At 47.5% G+C, this 18,672-nt stretch overlaps 6 protein-coding genes across 6 annotated transcripts; 4 read left to right on the top strand and 2 right to left on the bottom strand.

Annotated features, from left to right (window-relative positions):
* Positions 1 to 430: 430 nt before the first annotated feature.
* Positions 431 to 6,701, top strand: EV420DRAFT_1642713 (uncharacterized protein; the record flags this gene model as incomplete). The annotated part of the gene is made up of 30 exons (XM_060477400.1): positions 431 to 540; positions 594 to 900; positions 958 to 1,550; positions 1,604 to 1,718; positions 1,770 to 2,215; positions 2,264 to 2,391; positions 2,455 to 2,590; positions 2,640 to 2,667; positions 2,792 to 2,950; positions 3,007 to 3,238; positions 3,289 to 3,428; positions 3,462 to 3,586; positions 3,647 to 3,688; positions 3,747 to 3,822; positions 3,879 to 4,146; positions 4,205 to 4,373; positions 4,425 to 4,441; positions 4,496 to 4,732; positions 4,789 to 5,002; positions 5,056 to 5,081; positions 5,128 to 5,170; positions 5,230 to 5,408; positions 5,462 to 5,468; positions 5,520 to 5,736; positions 5,783 to 5,908; positions 5,960 to 6,206; positions 6,262 to 6,276; positions 6,330 to 6,442; positions 6,498 to 6,521; positions 6,582 to 6,701. 30 exons carry the CDS (start codon positions 431 to 433, stop codon positions 6,699 to 6,701), a joined length of 4,659 nt encoding a protein of 1,552 aa, XP_060331262.1.
* Positions 6,702 to 6,842: 141 nt separating this feature from the next.
* On the bottom strand, positions 6,843 to 9,290 carry EV420DRAFT_1747923 (NCS1 nucleoside transporter family; the record flags this gene model as incomplete). Its single annotated transcript, XM_060480212.1, has 14 exons — positions 6,843 to 7,123; positions 7,176 to 7,301; positions 7,352 to 7,416; positions 7,465 to 7,560; positions 7,616 to 7,718; positions 7,771 to 7,929; positions 7,986 to 8,068; positions 8,118 to 8,263; positions 8,313 to 8,419; positions 8,479 to 8,590; positions 8,643 to 8,713; positions 8,774 to 8,858; positions 8,913 to 9,051; positions 9,108 to 9,290. 14 exons carry the CDS (start codon positions 9,288 to 9,290, stop codon positions 6,940 to 6,942), a joined length of 1,659 nt encoding a protein of 552 aa, XP_060331261.1. The 3' UTR covers positions 6,843 to 6,939.
* A 221-nt stretch (positions 9,291 to 9,511) lies between these two features.
* Positions 9,512 to 10,960, top strand: EV420DRAFT_1764048 (arad-like aldolase/epimerase; the record flags this gene model as incomplete). The annotated part of the gene is made up of 9 exons (XM_060480763.1): positions 9,512 to 9,547; positions 9,596 to 9,716; positions 9,768 to 9,832; positions 9,886 to 9,989; positions 10,039 to 10,075; positions 10,127 to 10,214; positions 10,271 to 10,525; positions 10,580 to 10,759; positions 10,812 to 10,960. 9 exons carry the CDS (start codon positions 9,512 to 9,514, stop codon positions 10,820 to 10,822), a joined length of 897 nt encoding a protein of 298 aa, XP_060331260.1. The 3' UTR covers positions 10,823 to 10,960.
* Positions 10,961 to 11,505: 545 nt separating this feature from the next.
* On the bottom strand, positions 11,506 to 13,002 carry EV420DRAFT_345526 (carbon-nitrogen hydrolase). Its single transcript, XM_060481794.1, has 6 exons — positions 12,446 to 13,002; positions 12,182 to 12,393; positions 12,048 to 12,125; positions 11,950 to 11,995; positions 11,744 to 11,900; positions 11,506 to 11,688 (listed from the first exon to the last, which is right to left on the bottom strand). Exons 1-6 carry the CDS (start codon positions 12,852 to 12,854, stop codon positions 11,583 to 11,585), a joined length of 1,008 nt encoding a protein of 335 aa, XP_060331259.1. The 5' UTR covers positions 12,855 to 13,002; the 3' UTR covers positions 11,506 to 11,582.
* Positions 13,003 to 15,150: 2,148 nt separating this feature from the next.
* On the top strand, positions 15,151 to 15,858 carry EV420DRAFT_345087 (uncharacterized protein). Its single transcript, XM_060481791.1, has 4 exons — positions 15,151 to 15,383; positions 15,438 to 15,505; positions 15,562 to 15,615; positions 15,666 to 15,858. Exons 1-4 carry the CDS (start codon positions 15,251 to 15,253, stop codon positions 15,732 to 15,734), a joined length of 324 nt encoding a protein of 107 aa, XP_060331258.1. The 5' UTR covers positions 15,151 to 15,250; the 3' UTR covers positions 15,735 to 15,858.
* A 745-nt stretch (positions 15,859 to 16,603) lies between these two features.
* Positions 16,604 to 18,533, top strand: EV420DRAFT_1269795 (dihydropyrimidinase; the record flags this gene model as incomplete). Its single annotated transcript, XM_060467525.1, has 9 exons — positions 16,604 to 16,877; positions 16,934 to 17,133; positions 17,189 to 17,301; positions 17,351 to 17,771; positions 17,831 to 18,005; positions 18,058 to 18,075; positions 18,134 to 18,222; positions 18,276 to 18,439; positions 18,491 to 18,533. 9 exons carry the CDS (start codon positions 16,604 to 16,606, stop codon positions 18,531 to 18,533), a joined length of 1,497 nt encoding a protein of 498 aa, XP_060331257.1.
* Positions 18,534 to 18,672: the final 139 nt, after the last annotated feature.

The raw sequence follows: 18,672 nt of genomic DNA, 5'->3' as shown, positions 1-18,672 counted from the left end.
GATATTATTTTTGCGATCAAATTCCAATCTAGCGCAGACTTCACATGCTTCATTCAATCACTGATATCTACTCTGCCCCCACATTGGAAGGCTGGAGAGCACATGCATCCAGGAACTTGCACAGTCGAATTTCAATTCGATCATCCGGTAATGATATTAATGGAGTATACCATTGTACGCCAAAAATGACGCGTCGTCAAGCGCGTCTGCAGCTCAACAACCGAATAATTTTGACTTCGACTAGGTTCATTCTCGAAATCCAATACACGAAATTGGCTTTCTTCTAACCGATAACGCTATCTACTTTTATATTTAGCCAACATCAATCAGCCTTAATCCTACATGGAACGCTTATTTATAGACAGGCAGAGGCCGGCATCCATCAGGTAACTCGGACCCACGAGTCACTAGTCATATTGTGAACGACACAATGGCACCACAAAATGAAAGTCCTTCGCTTAGTGCATTTTCAAGCTTCGCAGCTCTCGAAAACACACAACAGGCTGTTCTACAAGCTATAGACAACGCTACTTCTAAACAGTGAGTCATTCTATCGCATGTGGGCGTCGATGCTAATATCATCGATGGGAAAGGCTTGCGTTCAATACCCTTAACATTCCGTTATATGCTGCAGTAGCATCTGCGGCTTTCCTTTCAGCACAGGTTCTGCAAGCTTTTTTGCAGGCGAAAGTTGTATCAGAGGATCCTGTATATGCGGATGATGCAGACGACAGAATTGGTGGTTTCGTAGAAACGATGGGATACTTCGAAAAACATGTCTCGCAGCTAGGTGGGAGGAAAATCTTCATATCCCGTGTCCTCAGGCTTTGTGGATGTCTCGCTTTGTTGGGGTTGTCCATCACAACTGTCGGCGTCAATGTGACGATGCCCTTGACTTTCGTAAGTCTGATTTGTTACTTCGGCTGTACCATTTGTGACTCACGTTCTTCATGAAAGCTTTATGCATCCTTATTGGCGATCGTCTCTGTGACTGCAAGTAAACGATGGAGCAGAATCGGGATCCGACACATGAATGTAGTCTTGTTATCAACCTCGGCGGTATATGTCTACCGTGATATTGCCCCGTTGGCCACGTTCGACCGCATACCCCAGGACAGTTGGGAAGGACCCCTTCTGTGGATCAAAATGGGAATCCTTCTCTGCATTGCGATATTGATACCTCTAACCATTCCGCGAGAGTACACCCCCGTCGACCCCAAGAACCCGATGCCCATCCCCAATTCAGAGCAGACGACTCCAATCCTCTCATTAGTGCTGTACACCTGGCTCGATTCTCTCATGATAGCAGCCTATCGCGTGGCCCATCTATCGTACGAGCAGCTGCCACCGCTTGCAGATTACGACAGGTGCCGATACCTGAAGGCGAAAGCGTTCAAGTACCTCGATACCTTCTTGGGGGCTAAGGAGCAGCATGTATTCTTCAGTCTCGTCCGTGTCTTTGCATGGGAATTGGCCATCATGGCTTTCATGCTCTTCATCGAAGCATGTGCCCACTTTGCTGCACCTATAGGAATCAATCGTCTACTCCAGTAAGTCCTCTTATAAAGACGAAAGTATCCCGGTTCTTAAGTTGTTGCATTAGCTACATCGAGAAAGGCGAAGAAGAGGCCCAGTATCGTCCTTGGGTGTGGATTGTCTGGATTTTTCTGGGTCCCACAGTTGTTTCTCTCGCATCTGAATGGTATCTCTTCATCAACGTACGTTGCATTGTTCAGATCCACATACTAAAGTGCTCATCTGTACTACAGACCCGAGTTCGTGCTCATTCCGAAATCATTGTCACACAGCTTGTATTTGAACATGCGCTTCGTATACGCATGAAGTTCCAATCGCACGATATTGGATCTGCCGAGGCGACACCCGGAGACATGACACCTGACGACAGCTCTCATCCAGGAATAGAGACAACACAAGGAACCGAGAGCTCTACAGGAGAAGGAACTATACCAGGAAGTATAATAACGTCCAAAGGCAATGTATCTAAACCTCCGGTTGATACACCTACGGCACCAACAACTTCGCCCTCTGCTGACGCGCAATCCGAAGTAAAGAATTTTGTTGGAAGAATCAATAATCTGGTGACCTCCGACATGGCAAATATCGTCGAGTGCTCACACTTCCTTCGGTTGTTCGTCTACTCACCATTAGAGCTCGTTTTCAGCATCTGGTTTCTGTATGCCGTATTGGGATGGAGGTAGGGATTGTCTTTGACTTAATCCAGTGAAGGCTAACACATTCCCAGCTCTTTCGCTGGACTAGCCGTTATCGCAATTACAGCACCTTTGCCTGGATACCTCGCCAAACGTATTCAGACCGTACAGAAAGCGACTTTGAAGAATACTGATGGTCGCGTCCAAGTCGTTACAGAATGTTTGTGCTTCCAGGTCTTCTTTGCTTCGTACATAATGTTGATATTCATCATCCACATCATAGTCGTGAATATTCTTCGAATGATTAAGATGTTTGGTTGGGAAGGTGAGATCAGCAAACGGGTTGCGGGACGGCGAGAGGACGAGCTAGTGTGGATTAAGAAGAAACAACTGCTTGACCTTGTGACGAATCTTCTCAAGTACGATTTATTTTCATTATCATCCGGATCCTTTCTGACGACGTTTCAGTACTGCCATTCCGGCTTTAACCATGCTTGTAACATACTCCACCTAGTGAGTCGACCCTTCGGTTCCCTTGCGATAACACGCTAACTCCGCTTCCATTAGCGTCCGTACTTGCTTGATATTTGCTAAAAATTGACGTGACTGATCCTTAATAGACCGTCGTGATGGGAGAAACACTGGACGCTTCAAAGGTGTTCTCAAGCATGACCATCTTCGACATGTTTTCTGGTCAGCTAAGCCGGTTGCTCCGTATTCTTAACACATGTGCTGTCGGGAAAGTCTCTCTGGACCGATTGACTGATTTCATGCAGAAGGTGTGTGTCACAGATAAAATGTGCCGAGTTCGCTGCTAATTTAGATTTCAATACAGACGGAACTGCTGGATACCTTCTCGGAGAAGAAGTTCATAGAACCAGTCGGTATTGAAGATCGGGAGGACATTGGTTTCCACCAGGCACGTTTCTCGTGGATGAACAGTCCTCCTTCAAAACGCACCTTCCTCCTACGCATCGATGAAGAGCTCATATTCCGAAAGAATTCCATCAACCTTGTCATCGGCCCTACCAGATCAGGAAAAACCTCGCTGTTGATGGCTCTGCTCGGTGAGTGTTCGCTGTCAGGTCCTGGAGCTTATGGGATTAACAATGGTCAGGTGAAATGCACTTCCTCCCTTCCGATCCTACTTCATGGTTTAACTTACCACGAAACGGCGGTGTTGCCTACGCAGCTCAAGAGTCCTGGGTCCTGAACACGACCATCAAAGCAAGCTGGACTATCTCCTGGAGTGGCAATGTGGCATGACTGCTAATTGGCTTTTCAAAACAGGAAAACATTCTTTTCGGTGCTGAGTTTGATGAAACGCGATATGAAGAAGTCATTCGTCTATGCGGCCTGGAGCGGGATTTGGCTTTGCTTGAAGCCGGCGATGAGACGGAGGTTGGCGAGAAAGGGTTGACCCTGAGTGGCGGACAAAAGGCACGGGTTACTCTCGCCTGAGCCGTCTATTCCAGGGCCGATATCCTTATTTTTGACGATGTCCTGGCTGCATTGGAGTAGGCTTCTGTTCGTAATTCAGCGCCCTCTTTCACTAACCTCAATCGTCATCTATAGCGTGTACACATCGAAATGGATTGTAGAAAAATGCTTACAAGGCAATTTGGTAAGAAATAGGACCATCATCTTGACGGTGAGCTTCGCGACGCGATATTAGTTCCTTGTTTCGTGGCTTGACCTTTGACATAGACTCATAACATCGCCTTGGTTGAACCGATTGCCGAATTCGTCGTTTCCTTGAAGAATGGACGTGTCGTTAGCCAGGGGACGCTCAAGGCACTCCTTTCAAAGGATCGGACTCTCGCGGAAGAGGCACGACAAGAGGAAGAAGCTCTGCACCAGGCGGACGAGGAAGTAGCAGAGACACTTGATGCAGGAATTGAGAAGAAAAAGAAACCTGATGGGAAATTAATCATCTCCGAAGAGATACGCCAAGGGCATATCGGTTGTTCTTCATGTAAGTCTTGGCCGTTTGAGGTTCTGAAAGTATATATGGTTTTAATGAATTCCCGTAGTCAAGTTGTATCTCGCTTCTCTTGGTGGCCGTCACGTTTTCTTATTCTTCGTTTCATTCCTTGGTGCATTTTCGATACAGCAGTTCGTGGTAATTGTGCAGACGTGGTATCTGGGCTACTGGGCGTCACAGTACGACGACCACAAGCCTGCAGACGTTCCTGTTTTCTTGTATGTGATACCTCGTCACCCTATATCGGCCGTGTTTCTAACTTCTATCAGCTACCTTGGAGCCTATAGTATGCGAATGTCCCATTTAAATAACATGTCGCAGCTTGCTTATTCTGATCTAGGTTCTCTACTTCTACTGGGATTTGTTCTCCACGCTATCACCTATGTGGTGTACGTGTTTGGGACCATCAGAGCCTCGCGCTCGATTCATAAGAGGTTGATGGCATCCATTCTGAGCACGACATTGAGGTACTTGACTCCCGTCATCTGCATGCTTGCTTTCCAACGATTTTATAGATGGCTTGATATAACCCCAACTTCGCGAATCATCGCGAGATGCACCCTAGATATCCGTGCCAGTAGGTATTACTATTAGTCTATGGCCAAACTCTGATTATTGTCCCAATGCTCACAGTTGATAGCATGCTTCCCACTTTACTGTTTCATCTGACCTCAATGTCCATGACGATGCTTCTCAAATTCTCTGCGGTCGTTGTTTTCTCCCCCGCATTTTTGGTGCCAGGTCTCATCATGGGTATCGCCGGTTATTGTCTGGGTCAAATATACATGAAAGCTCAGCTACCCGTTAAACGGGAGATGTCTAACGCGAAGGCCCCCGTTTTGGGACAGTGAGTTAAGTATCTCCTGCAGTAATTTCTGTAGTTGACGAGATGCACCCCAGCTTCGGTGCTGCCATCGCTGGATTAAGTGAGGATGTCGAACATCATGTTGTATGAGCTCACAGTTTCTCCAGCATCGATCCGGGCCTACGGGGCTGAGAACGCATTTATTCAAGAGTCCCTCAATCGCTCGACCAATATACGAGGACAACACGGCCGTTTTACAATCTGAACAGATGGGTTTATGTCCGAGCAGATGCCTTAGGTGCGCTGTTTTCAGCCAGCCTTGCAGCATACCTCGTCTACATTCAGAACGCTCGCACTTTCAACGTTGGGTTCTCCTTGGACATGGCTGTCGGGTTTACCTCCAAAATACTATTCTGGGTCCGTTTCTTGAACAGATTTGAGATTGAAGGTACGCCTTTGGTTATTGTAGTCGTGCCTCACTCAAACATTGTTTTCATTCAGGCAACAGGTACATCATCTAACCTCAATGGAATGTACTAAATTTACCCTTTGATGTTAGTCTAGAGCGAATTCAGTCATATCTCAATGTAGACCACGAAGAGAAACCATCGAAAGTTCGGGAGCCTCCAGCGTCGTGGCCCACCAGCGGAGAACTACGGGTTGAAAAACTGTCTGCGAGATATTCTCCAGACGGCCCAAAAGTTCTGCACGACCTCTCGTTCACTGTCCATTCAGGAGAACGTATTGGTATAATCGGGCGCACTGGGTCGGGAAAGGTTATTTTGTGTTTCTCAGTTAATAGCCTGGCTCATCTGTCTCCAGAGCTCTTTGACACTCTCCTTACTTCGCTGCATCTATACAGAAGGAACAGTGTACTACGATGGTATCCCAACAATGGCAATTAATCTTGATGCCTTGAGGTCGAGGATCACCATCATTCCGCAAGTAGTACGTTTACATCTCTCATGATAACGCGATTGCATGTTAAATCTACATTAGCCTGAGCTTTTGAGCGGGACCTTGCGACAGAATTTAGATCCTTTTGACCGGTGTGATGATGCTACTCTCAACGATGCCCTTCGTGCAGCAGGTCTCTTCTCATTGCAAGGCGAGATGGACGAAGGCCGTATCACGCTAGACAGTACCATCGCCACTGGAGGGGGCAACCTCTCTGTAGGACAGCGACAGATTCTGGCGTTGGCCCGAGCACTAGTCCGAGGAAGCAAGCTGCTTATCCTCGACGAAGGTATTGTTTTGTTGTATGCATGATCTGAGAAGAAACGCCGATAATCATTGTACAGCAACTTCTGCTATCGGTAGCCTACTTGATTTCCCGACACCCTAGATTCCTATTAACCCTGCTTCACAGACTACAAAACCGATTCAATTATCCAGTCCTCGCTGCGTAATGAACTTGGTCCTGACGTGACCTTGATGATTGTGGCACATCGACTTCAGACAGTGATGGACGCCGACAAAATAGTGAGTATTCAGCGCATCATGAAGGTCACCTAGTGGATTCTTATTCCCGGATTAGATGGTTTTAGATGCCGGTCATATTGTGAGTCTGCTTTTAACGACTCGATGAGAAGAACATTATTGCTGAACAAACTGGTGCTAGGTCGAGTTTGACACACCCCAAAGGCTTTTGAAAGATCCACACGGAAAATTGAGATCCTTGGTGGATGAATCTGCAGACAGAGACCTACTGTATGCCATTGCAGAGCAAAACCACGACTAGACAGGCATAACTCCAGACGGGAAAATGGATGAGTGGACCTGGCTGGAAACTTTTATTCTTGCTTCAGCTATGCACTCACTGGCGAAAAGGGGTTAATCAAGAGACGCGCGAAATTTCCTGCTTACGACCCAGGTGTCGACAAAAGAAAATGTATAATAAGTCATCAGCATGTTATCGTGAGTCTATACTATCTAATAAACAATAAATACTATATAAGATGTCGTGATCCTGAATTAACCTAAACCCCTTGTATATGAACAATTGCAGAAGTATCTTTCTCATCCTTCTCATCCGCAAAATTATCATCGTGGCTTGTAAAAGTGGTCTGGACTTCTTTCCTCTCGATCAAGGGAGGGAAGAAGAAGCTGAATGTGAGGTAGAGCACGGAAGCAACTACGACTCCCACAGGCCAGACCACGGAACTATCCGCGTTGTTAGTGGTCCATGGTTGATAAGAATCAGACTAGAACTCACAAGAGGTACGTGGCACCGACAGGAACATGAAGGTGGGAGTTGACCTTGCCGGCGAACCCGGGCAGGTTTGGAATGAGCGCGAGAGTAAATGCTAAGATTGCACGCCAATTAAATCCGGAGGTATACCTATATTTACAATAAGAAAACGTATATCGCGATGAAAGATGTCAGCTTACCAGTACTGGCCACGCCCGTGACGGTAGAGAGCTGGGATTTCCAAGTTCCGATGACGAAGGATAAACTACAAATATGGTCAACCAAAACTCATTCCGCAAAATTATAAACTCACGTAGTCCGACAGCAAGATCCCAGCAACGGGACCTAGGAATATGCTGTATCCACCGAGGAAGGAAGTGAACGACTTCGCCGAGTTTTGGACAATCCACTGTACAATACGATGTCACCGCAAAGTTGCTAGACGCGGCAAAAAATGAACGGACAGGACAGGCGGCAACACCAAGAATTGCGCAAATGTATTGGCCGCGACGAATGTTGATGTACTCGGGGAATAAGATCATGAGGTCGTTGCCAACGGCAGTGGAGCTTTTAATCCATGAACTTAATATGGTATCGCTTTGGTAACTGTACGACTCACTTTGCGGAGATGTTCGTCGCAATAACAGCCAAGGCCCAACAAAAAGCGGCGAAAAACTGCGCAGCACGGCTACTCCAGAGTTCACATACTTGCAAGGGGTTCCACGTAGTGACACCGTAGATGACCTTAACGGCAGATGTCACTACAACTCCGAGTATACTTGCAAGGATAGTGTTAGAACAGAAGCCTGGTCAAAAGCAAATAGGAAAACTCACGCGCAAAGTGTAACTGGGATGGACAAGGAGAAAATATTCGTCCATACAACGGTGCGCCTGCTTTTGGCATAGCGTGTGAAATCCTAACACTAGTGTGAGCCTTTGGAAGAGGAAAAACTGCGATAACCATACGCATATATTGAGTGCGAGTGTAGCCTTTGGGGCAATGGCCGAGGTCATCGCCGAAAAGAACAGGACCGCAGCAGGGGTCGTTGTGGTGTTGGTTCCTTGGCTGAATACCGGACCGAATCCGTGAGCGCGGCCGACGGCCCAACCGACTATCATTATCAGAACAAGAGTGGAGTAGAATGAACGAAAGGAGCTCACACAATGTGAAGCCGAAGATAGGCATGATAACAACCTTGACCATGAAGAGATAACGGAGCTTGGAGATGTGGATCCATAAAAGAGGCAACTGAATGATGTAAAAGATACTGGGCGCCCGCCGTGAGTCAAAGGTTTTGGCCAAACAGGGCGAAAAAGGGTCGCTTACAAGAAGCATAGCATCTGGGAGGACGTGACGTGAGCAGAGGCAGGAAGGTGATTTGGGAAGGTTTTGAACGAAGGCCAGATTGCGCGCAACATGACTTCAACGCATTGGCCACCTGGAGGAAGAATGAACAACAGCCATTGAATGAACATAGTAAAAAGCCATACCTTGATAAGTCTGAGTCCCGAACCAAACAATGGCTGCGACTGCACGACAAATGACAGCAACAGCAGTCCCTCTATGGTCAAGCATTGATGATTAATGATTGTCGCTACATATAAAGGGCTATCCATCGCACCGAATACCAAAAGAGGCCCTCGAAAACGTTGGAAAATTGATACCATATGTCGCGCCTACCCATCCATTGCATGCACATGCAATAGCTAGAAAGAATATATAAGTACCGCGTCGCGATGATGGCTGCCCGGTACACTTACAGACTAAAACGTGCCCAAGAAAGACCGCGCCAATTGTTGAACCTGGCGATAGACCGCTGGCGACCGCCGTAGAAGCTACCTGATACTGACTGCGAATGATGAGAATGGGTTTGGAGAAGAAAGTAATCGTGCACAAGACCTAATGCCTGCAATTCCAGTCAGGATTTCTGCCTACAAAAAATGAACAGCACGCACCAAATGCCTCAGCAATCCAGTACCCAGCCAGATGAACAGCGCCCCATTTTCTCGGACCTTCAGGCAAAGGAGGTACCGGGAGAAGATCTGGCTGACACTTGATGACCTCTGCGTCGTCTGCATCGTGAAGTCGACCTCCTCAGCCTGAATACGAGCTTTATCGAGAAACTTGCTGAGTTGCATGACTGTAGAAGAAGGGCAGGATGGTGAAAGAAAACTGGTCGTGCTGGTCCTTTTTTCAATGCCATTGCTGTCGATGCAGAGGCGGGTGTTTTACGCCGCGGCAAATGGGGTTACAATGTGAAAATCTATTTCCTCTTTGGGAACGACGCTTCAGAGAGATCTTGGATCTGATCTAGTTATCGCTCCTACTTCATTGGCTTTGCTCCTTCGCCGCGGCCAACATGGCTTCTTTCCCCACATTCTGCTGCGGATTATTAGTATACCAAGTCTTAAAACAGTGAGACTTGCCCCCCCACTTTGTCCAGGAACCATGTCTCCCACAGCAACTAGTCCTACCAACGGCACCTTCTAACAGCGTGTTCCGCCAGTCTCTTGACGGTCTTGCAGATAACCCTTTGCGACGGACCTGGCGTGGAAATAAACAGGGTAGGCTTGAGCTGTATTCCTCCGCCATTTCTGTTTTTGAATAGCCGTTAGGGACGATTGAGCTCGGGACTGTCCCCACGTTTGATAATCCCTATGAGGAACGCGAATGGATCAAGGTGAGAGAACCAGCTAATCTTTCAAGTCTATAGAGGAATTAACATCTATTCAGGAACATATGGCTGCTGCCTTCCGTTACTGGGGTAAGATGGGTTTCGCTGAGGGAGCTGCTGGTCACATAACTGTCCGTGATCCTGTCCTTCCTGACCATTACTGGTTAGTTCATTCACATGCTGGTTAATCCGATGACTTACCATGTGAGAAGGATGAACCCCTTTGCGGAGCACTTCTCGACCATGACCGTAAGTGCTTTGTAAGTAACTCCGGAAACTCTCGCATTACGTTCTTCCCAGAAATCAATGTTATGTCTTGTCGGTCCTGATGGTTATGTTACCAAGCACGGCGCGCAGCTGCCCATCAACACGGCCGGATTCTACATTCGTAAGTGAAATAAATAAAATATCTCTGACTTTTATTGAGTGTCCTATGAACCACAGATAGCGCTATCCACAAGACTCGTCCCGACGTGAAAGCAGCCGCTCACTGCCACTCCATCAGCGCGAAAGCCTGGTCTGCATTCGGCCGCCCTATCGAAATACTGACTCAAGACTCGTGCTTGTTTTACGATAACCACTGTGTGTATGAGAACTTTGGCGGCGTCGTTCTCGCCCAGGAGGAGGGCGAAAATATTGCCAAAGCTTTGGGTCCCAAGTTTAAGACTTGTATCTTGCAAAATCATGGACTGTTGACTCGTTGAGTTCATTCTATCGCTACTTACCATCTGCGTTTTATTGATCGATCCTCAGTTGGAAATACAGTCGACGAAGCCGTCTACTTGTTTGCCGCCCTCGACCGGACAATGCAAAGTCCAAGCTCATGGCTGAGGCCGCCTGCAGCCAACTGGTCTCAAAAAGACCATCATCTCGAAGGAGGATGCCGAATTCACTGCCAAGACTACTCAGTGGTGGGAGAACACGTATGTCAACGTATGTTTTCTAGCTCGTCGAATCTTTCCTCTACAACTAACGTCCGTCGAAGTTCCAACCTGAGTATAAGCTTCTTTTGCAGGAGACAAATGGAGCGTTCTTACTCTGAGAATATTAATGACGCTTCATCAATGTACTTGTATGCTGTACTGTCACACCGTGAAAGTTCAGGTAGCATCGATGGATTTATAATGATACTCATACTCACCGTCCGTTCACTGTTCGACGTCTTAAGTACGAATTGCATATAAAGTGAATACCGCCCTAAGGCCAAATATTCGATTACTTGATTACTCAGGTCAGCGTTTCGAGGTGGAGGGACTCCCCACTTGTCCTTAAGCTTTTCTGGGGTATCCGGCTTTTCGGTAGCCTATTTTTACTTCTCAGGCATCATCGAAGAATGATCTACAGTCGATCCACTCGTCATATATTCATATCAATTGGAAAATCTCGACAGTCGTTCGCCATCGCCCAAGTCCGTTGACGCGATGACGGCGTGTCATTTTAAATCATCGCGTCGTGTCACAGTCGCGTTGCGTCACAAGTCACATGACTAACAAGGCTCTCGTTTTTGAATCTTCCACCAAACGATCCAACACTGGCCACACCTTGATTCTTGAACTGTCTTCAGACGGGAACTCTCGACAGCCTCACTCCCCTTGCTCTTAACTCTCGAAAGGTTCTAAAATTCTACTTTTATCACGGTATGAAGATGGACAAAAGGGAGAAGGTATTGCTTTTTATCCAAACTTCATGCTTCAATAAACGCATATACGTTTCCTACGGGCGCGCTCTTGCACCATAATTCCATTTATTCCAACACTCAGATGACCTCTGGTGGTTCTACTACTCCTGCTCGTTCGACAATAACTCCATAGTGCTCGGGTCGTCGATGCTTTGCGAACGCAAAAGTGCGGTTTTTGCCTTGTCTGAGAAAGGGGATGTGAGCTCACCATCAGCATTAGAGACAGATCTATAACGCACTGGCAGGCGTCTAGGTCTATGTCAGCTATAATCAGCTCATCGCCATTGGTTTTGTTTTCGGCAACGATATGGCCTTCAGGATCCACAATCATACTACCAGTTATCAACTCAAACTTCCCGTCGTCCAAGCCACATCTCGCAGCGGTGATACAGAACGCTATATCAATGAACGATGGTGCTTCCAAATGAAGCAAAGGAGGACCTACTGGCATTTGTGTATGCGTTGCTTTGACAAACGAGTTTGTGATGGAACTGTGCTTGGTGTCAGAGGAAGAGTAGAGATACAGAGAAGCTGAAGACGAACTAGGGCGTCTTCCCGGGCATCATTGCGGTCCATGTTAGGATCAGTACCCCAGAGTTCTGGAGCCCACGCAGCCGTATTCTGTCAAGACGAATGAGAACGTAGCAGGGGGCAGATAAACACATCATGGGATTCACATATCCGATACACATTATCTCCACGCCTTGCAGGCCATAACATCGCCACCCTTCGGCCCATCTCCGGTCGTTGCATATCAGCATCCCAATGATCGGGCTCCTTGATTCATGACGAAGAGCGGGGGCACGGAAAGCCTGGAATCCGAGGTTCCCTGGCTTGAAGTACCTCTTCTCGAGCTGGTTCGTTGTTTCTGGGTTATCGTTGAAGGGTTCTAGTGAAGACACAGTGAGTACACCATATCATGGTAGGTGATGTTTGCTGACCAAAACTTCCTGGCAGATGGACCTTGCGATACTTGGAGATAACCTTGCCGCTAGAGACGTAGCTAGCAGTGTTATATGTTGTACCCTCGGGAGTCTTTTCTCCGTATCCGATGACGACGTCAATGCCCAATTCCGTTGCTTTATCGAAGAAGGGCTTCACGTTAGCCGAGTTGACGATCCCGGTTTCGGTGTCCTCGACTTCAAAGTAGGAGTCAAGCTCCTTCTCGTCGGTAAAGAGATATCGAGGGAAGAACGTAGTGAAAGTCGTTTCTGGAAATACGACTAGTCTGACGGATTTCGCTGCCGCTTCCTCCAGAAGTGCGACCAAGCGGGCGACGACTTGGGCTCTGGGCGTCCCGCGGTCGACTCTACCGACCTGGGCTGCTGCAACGCGAAGGGGTCGAGGCATTGTACGGATTGTGAGGAGGATATTTGCGGGTCGGCTCTTCCATGGTTCTTTGAAGGAAATTTCGTGCGCCGGTTAGCCGGCGGCAATTTTGCCGTTAACCCTATTCTTACGCCGTCACGTGGCTTCGCCGAGGCAGGCTTGAAATAGCTTGGAAGTTGAGAACGGATTGCTTCCCCACTGCCAGCTTATAGTCCAAGGCGAGGCTAGGAATATCCGCATTTGCCTACAACATTGCCGGAAAACTAGAACATGGATAGTCTTCTGTTGGGGCCTCTATCGAAACCCGGGGCGTGATTGATGGAGATGGAATGGGATTGCCGAGTCCAAGTTGGTTTGGGCAAGATTGTGAGAACTAATTCGCAGCCCGCCATACATATATTCTCATCGTCCTCTAGGTACCTGAGCCGCGATCGCGAATAGTGAGATGACAACCTCGACAAACGAAATAATACAACATACCACGCGATATGGGACGTATTTAATTGTCACAGTCCTCTGGGGCGTGTCCAAGATGGTCTCAGGTGGGAGCGACTGAGTCGCCACCCCCATGAAACCACTTGATGCAACTTGCAACTTCGACAGCTCTATAGAAGCCTACCAATTACATACCCGAAATATCACCCGAGGCGCGAGTGAATTCGTGAACCCACGCCAATGTCCGTCACTTTCAAACTTCTTTGATAATAACATTGACGAAGTCGTCACAAGTCCTTAATCAAGTCGCTTAGTTGAGTGATCAGATTCTGCCGCTCTTCGACGGCCAGCGCTGCCCAAGCAGGAAATGTGAACGAGGCGGCCTCCACCGTGTCGTTCAGCTGGCCCTGGGTAGCAATTGGGACCGAGGTTAAGATTTCCTCGTTGGGTTCACTACGTCTTGTGTTCCTTGAGAGTAGACTTTTATTCCATTGATGATATGCGCACTATTTCGCCATGAATTATTGATTACACTCTATCAGAGACAGATATAAGTTTAGAGCAAAACTTCAGACACTTACAAGTCTGAGCTGATATATGCATTTTCCTGATGTGTCGAATGAAAATAGCCCCGAGATGAATCAGAACTGATGCTAGTACAGTGACGGACCGATTGATCCGGACACCCATTGCCAAGAATAATTATCACCTGCATGTCTTGTACGCATGCAGGCCATATCAAGAACAAAAAATGACAGAATTTTCTACGAAGATCTAATAACCATCCATTCGGTAGAGACTGATCTAGATTATCGGAAGCCTGCGTAATTCAGCAACATTCTAGCCCAGATGATATATCCCAAACTTCCGTTTGCCTTAGCGTAGTAGTACCTCAGAGGAGACTATATACCCCTTTGTTGTCAATAATCGACCGGTCCTTAATCGTTGGGGAATTATCTCTGGAACACCGGTCCTCATACTGATCATCATCAACTCAGCAGGCGCTGACCTCAAGTAACCTCATGCAGCTTGAGTGAGATGTGCGATCCCGAGACGTTGAGACCGCCATGCCACAAGGAGAAATATAACAAGAGACATAGCCTGCACAAGTTTTCATGAGACCGCAATTTTCGATGAGCCCAATCAGGGAGTGTGGAGACAGAAACTCAAGTGGTGCGGGTATCGGTTCTTGGAAGACGATGAAAACCTCCAAAACAAGAGAAACGCAGAGCGTAAGCATTAATAGGCCCAGAAATACATGCTCAAGGGTGATAAACGGTGATTAGAGCGAAAGTCGTATTTGACGAACTTAAGTGCGCTAGCGGAAATGAAATACATAACGTTGCTGTATCCACCCCGCTTCTCAAAACAGCCTAAAGCATGAATATTCATCAGAGCATGACCTCTGGTGGGTATGGACAAGTGACAGGGAATGCCAGACATATGCAGCCAATCTATATTCTGATCCTTAGTGGCCGAGGGCGCGAAGAACTGAGTCAGGGATACCTCTATGATGGAAGCCTTAGCAGGAGTAATATCCCAGATGGAGCTCGGCGCTCATTACGCCCACAACCGGAGAATGCAACGTAATAAATCTGATAGTGGGTGATGTAATATGGAATGAGTACAGGATGTTGGGAGGAGGAGTGGACAGTTACCAATCTTATCACGGTTGTGTATTTGTACCCATTATCGGAAGTACTACACAACTTTAGCATTTGTGGGATATATGATTCGAGTCGTACTTTCAGGGTATCCTGGCTTCTTGCGCTCATACCCATGGATCTTGATGTATGAGCATTACGATAATCACAAATGCATATTAAAGATGCGCTTCTCCGCTTAGAGCATCAGAAGTGCCGGAGGGCACGGCCTGCCAGGATTCATGTACTCAAACTTGACTGCCACACACTCCTTCCCTCCATCTCAGGATCCCCCTTCAGCTTGTAACTCAGCCATTTACCACCGTCAATTACTCTGAGATGGCTCCTGTCGTCCGTTTCGCTGCTTTCAAGTACAAGCCTGGGACCACTGATGAACAAAAGAGACACGCTCTTGAGGGTCTCATCAAGCTTTATGAAGAGAACGCACGTATGGTTAACCACGGCCCTGTCGGTCTGTCGTCGCAGCTAAAACTCTTGTTGCGCACACCTGCTCATTGTATCCCAGGTGGCAGGAACAATAACCCGGAGGGATTTGATAAAGGCTTTGACGTCCTCTTCACAGTCGAATTCAAGGTTGGTATTGCATCGTTTCCGTTTTTCGACTTCTATTAACGCGTCACGTCAATCAGTCCAAGGAGCACCGGGACGAATTCATCCCCGACGCGAAGCACGTTGCATACAAGGTAGAAATCAATGCCGCCCGTTGACTAATATAATTCTTATTAGTCACCAGATGTCAATCAGGGATATCGTCGAGGATGTTATTATATATGATTTTGAGAAGGGCGATTATGGCTATTAAGCTACAGTATGGTTCGGGCGTGGTTAAAGGATGCATTCAGAGAAGATAAATCCAGAGGTTACGCTCACAAGAAAGTGTAAATGTATAGCATATTATTTGACGGCAAGTGGTAATCATTGCATTGCCATAGCATAACCCCCACTCGGTAGAGAATAGATGTTCTGCCCTGCAACGTTGAGAGGCATAGCAAGAAACCGACAGGCAATGAATGTTGCCAGAATTTCAGTTGCTCAAGTAGCGAGCGGCCCTACAGCGAACGATCACTGAGAAGGTACCACAAGGACGTGTTCACTGTTGCTTTCATTCGTGTACTTGTTACAATCTGGTCAGTCCTCCTTTCACATCCGAGGACGATAAAAGACTCACAAGGCTCTATGTCACTACGCTACCTGAAATCTGGGTCGGCCGCGATCTCTTATCCGACCACCTTGATCCCGAGTTCTATTATCGACAAATGCTTCGAGGAACGTTTGGCGACGCTGATCGACATTGCGCCTTAGGCTCCATATATGCTGACTGGTGATGTTGTGTCCGAAAAAAATGTCGAAAATGTCGTGACTAGCGCAAGGTGACGCCATTTTCGATTCACCACGGCCTGCTTCGGGAGCATAAATGAGGCGAACCAGTGGTGATTTTTGTGATCTTCCTCTCCACGCCCGGGCGACTGCAACACAAAAGGCTGGATGGCAGGAAAGCAGAAGAATTGTTGGCCGGCGGCGATTCAGGAGAATCCGCTCCTATTCTTACGCCATCACGTGGATTGGCCGAGGCAGGGATCCTTGCTAGTTTGGATCCTCGGAACGAACAACTACTCATAACAATGTATTCACACCTCCGGTCTCTGCAAAATTGCGTCTGCACATCCCACCATGTCGTTCGACCTCGACTTGATTATTCGTAACGGTATTGTGGTCACCGCGTCTGACCAGGTGGCTTGCGATATCGGTATCAAGGATGGGAAAATTAGGTTCCTCGCTGCCGGTTTGCCCTCACTGGACGGGTGCCAGGAAATAGATGCCGAGGGAGGATATATCACTCCTGGAGGTGTTGATAGTCACGTCCACGTTGCTCAGTCTGCCGCAAAGGGTCTTGGGGCTCGCTCCGCGGATGATTGGACGAGCGCGACTAGGAGTGCTTTGGCTGGTAAGTCTTTATATCTCCAGGTGCTTGGGAAATATTATTCATTTATTTCGCACAAGGCGGGACGACCACCATTCTAGCCTTTGCTGTGCAGGGTCGGGGAACCTCGCTTGCAGACGCTGTCGTTGACTATCATAAAAAGTCTGATGACTTTGCTGTCTGCGATTACGGCTTCCATCTCATTGTCACGGATCCCAATGAGTACCAAATGCATACTGAACTTCCCAAGCTTGTTAACGAAGGGATCACATCGATGAAAGTGGGTTAGGCTGAATTGGCGTTTTAACTTGGAATCTTACCGAAACGCGTGCCAGATATATATGACTTACGTCGACTTGAAGCTCAAAGATGGCGAAATCCTCAATGTATTAGTCGCGGCGCGAAAGTACAAGGTGACTACCATGGTTCATTGTGAGAACGCGGATGTGTACGTTTTCTATCTCGCCTCTCAGAGTTTTTGGCTAACTTACCTGCAGCATCGACTGGATGACGAAGAGTCTGCAAGGACGAGGTATGACCGAACCATGGCATCATGGTACCTCAAGACCTCCTATCGTCGAGTCTGAGGCCACGAATCGAGCCTTGGCACTTGCAGAACTTATGGATACGCCCATGCTTATCGTCCACGTCTCTGCTCCAGAAGCCATTAACATCATCCGAAAAGCTCAAACACGACTTCTCCCTATCTACGCAGAAACCTGTCCTCACTATGCAATACTCGACGGCTCGCAAATGCGGAAGGACGGATTTGAAGGTGCAAAATGTGTTTGTGCACCGCCCCTCAGAGATGACCCTAAGGATAAGGAGAGAATCTGGGAGGGTCTCGCGAATAGCACGTTTACGGTGTTCTCTTCGGATCATGCACCTACATGCTATAATGATGAACGTGGAAAACAAGTGTGTGATTCCTTATCGCTCACTTCTTTATCGCTCATTTTTTACTTGCAAACGCGTAGCTCGGTCTCATCAAAAATCCCACAAACAATCCCCGTGGAAACTTTAAGGCGATACCAAACGGGCTTCCCGGCGTCGAAACTCGGACACCTTTACTGTGGAGTGAGGGCGTACTGAAGGGTCGCATTGCCCCTCAGAAATTTGTCGAATTAAATTCAACCAATGCGGCCAAATTATGTATGTTATATCCGCTTTTCTTTGATGCTTATCATATTAACCGTGTGTCTAGACGGGATGTATCCTCAAAGTATGCTTTTTTTAACAGCTCCATATCGCCGTTGAATTCACCTTGTGCTTCTTGACAGAGGGGACCATACAGCCCGGTAGTGATGCCGATCTTATCATCTGGCGCTCAGATAAAAGCCGCAGGCCTTATAAGATCGAGAACTCGAAGGTTCGTCCTTTATATCCATCCCCTTTCCTGTTCGATATTCTCACCTTCTACAGCTGCACCACGCATGTGACTACACACCTTACGAGGATGTCGTCTTAGAAGACTGGCCTCGGTACACGATTCTGCGAGGAAAGATTGTATACGACGGCGAGACTAATGAAGTACTGGCGCCACCAGGGTCTGGCAGGTTCCTTCGACGGGGATCAAGTACGCTACCGTAAGTTCCTATGTTATACATCAATTTTCCCATCCCTGATTTTCGCTACAGTGGTCCTCGAAACCAGTGGTTGTCAGAATGGCGGCCTGAGTAAGTCTGCTGCATATAGTGAAGATACTACTACATATGTACGTGTCCTGTACAGAGTATGCATGCAGCCAGTTGAGTTTTGTGTATTAGAAGCACCCATGTCGGGCCGAGATAAACGCACGTGGTAGCTGATAAGGTAAAGG

This window comes from Desarmillaria tabescens, assembly GCF_030435595.1.
Source record: "Desarmillaria tabescens strain CCBAS 213 chromosome Unknown EV420scaffold_16, whole genome shotgun sequence".
Taxonomy (NCBI): Eukaryota; Fungi; Basidiomycota; class Agaricomycetes; order Agaricales; family Physalacriaceae; genus Desarmillaria; species Desarmillaria tabescens.
This window is presented reverse-complemented; position numbering and strand designations above follow the sequence as displayed.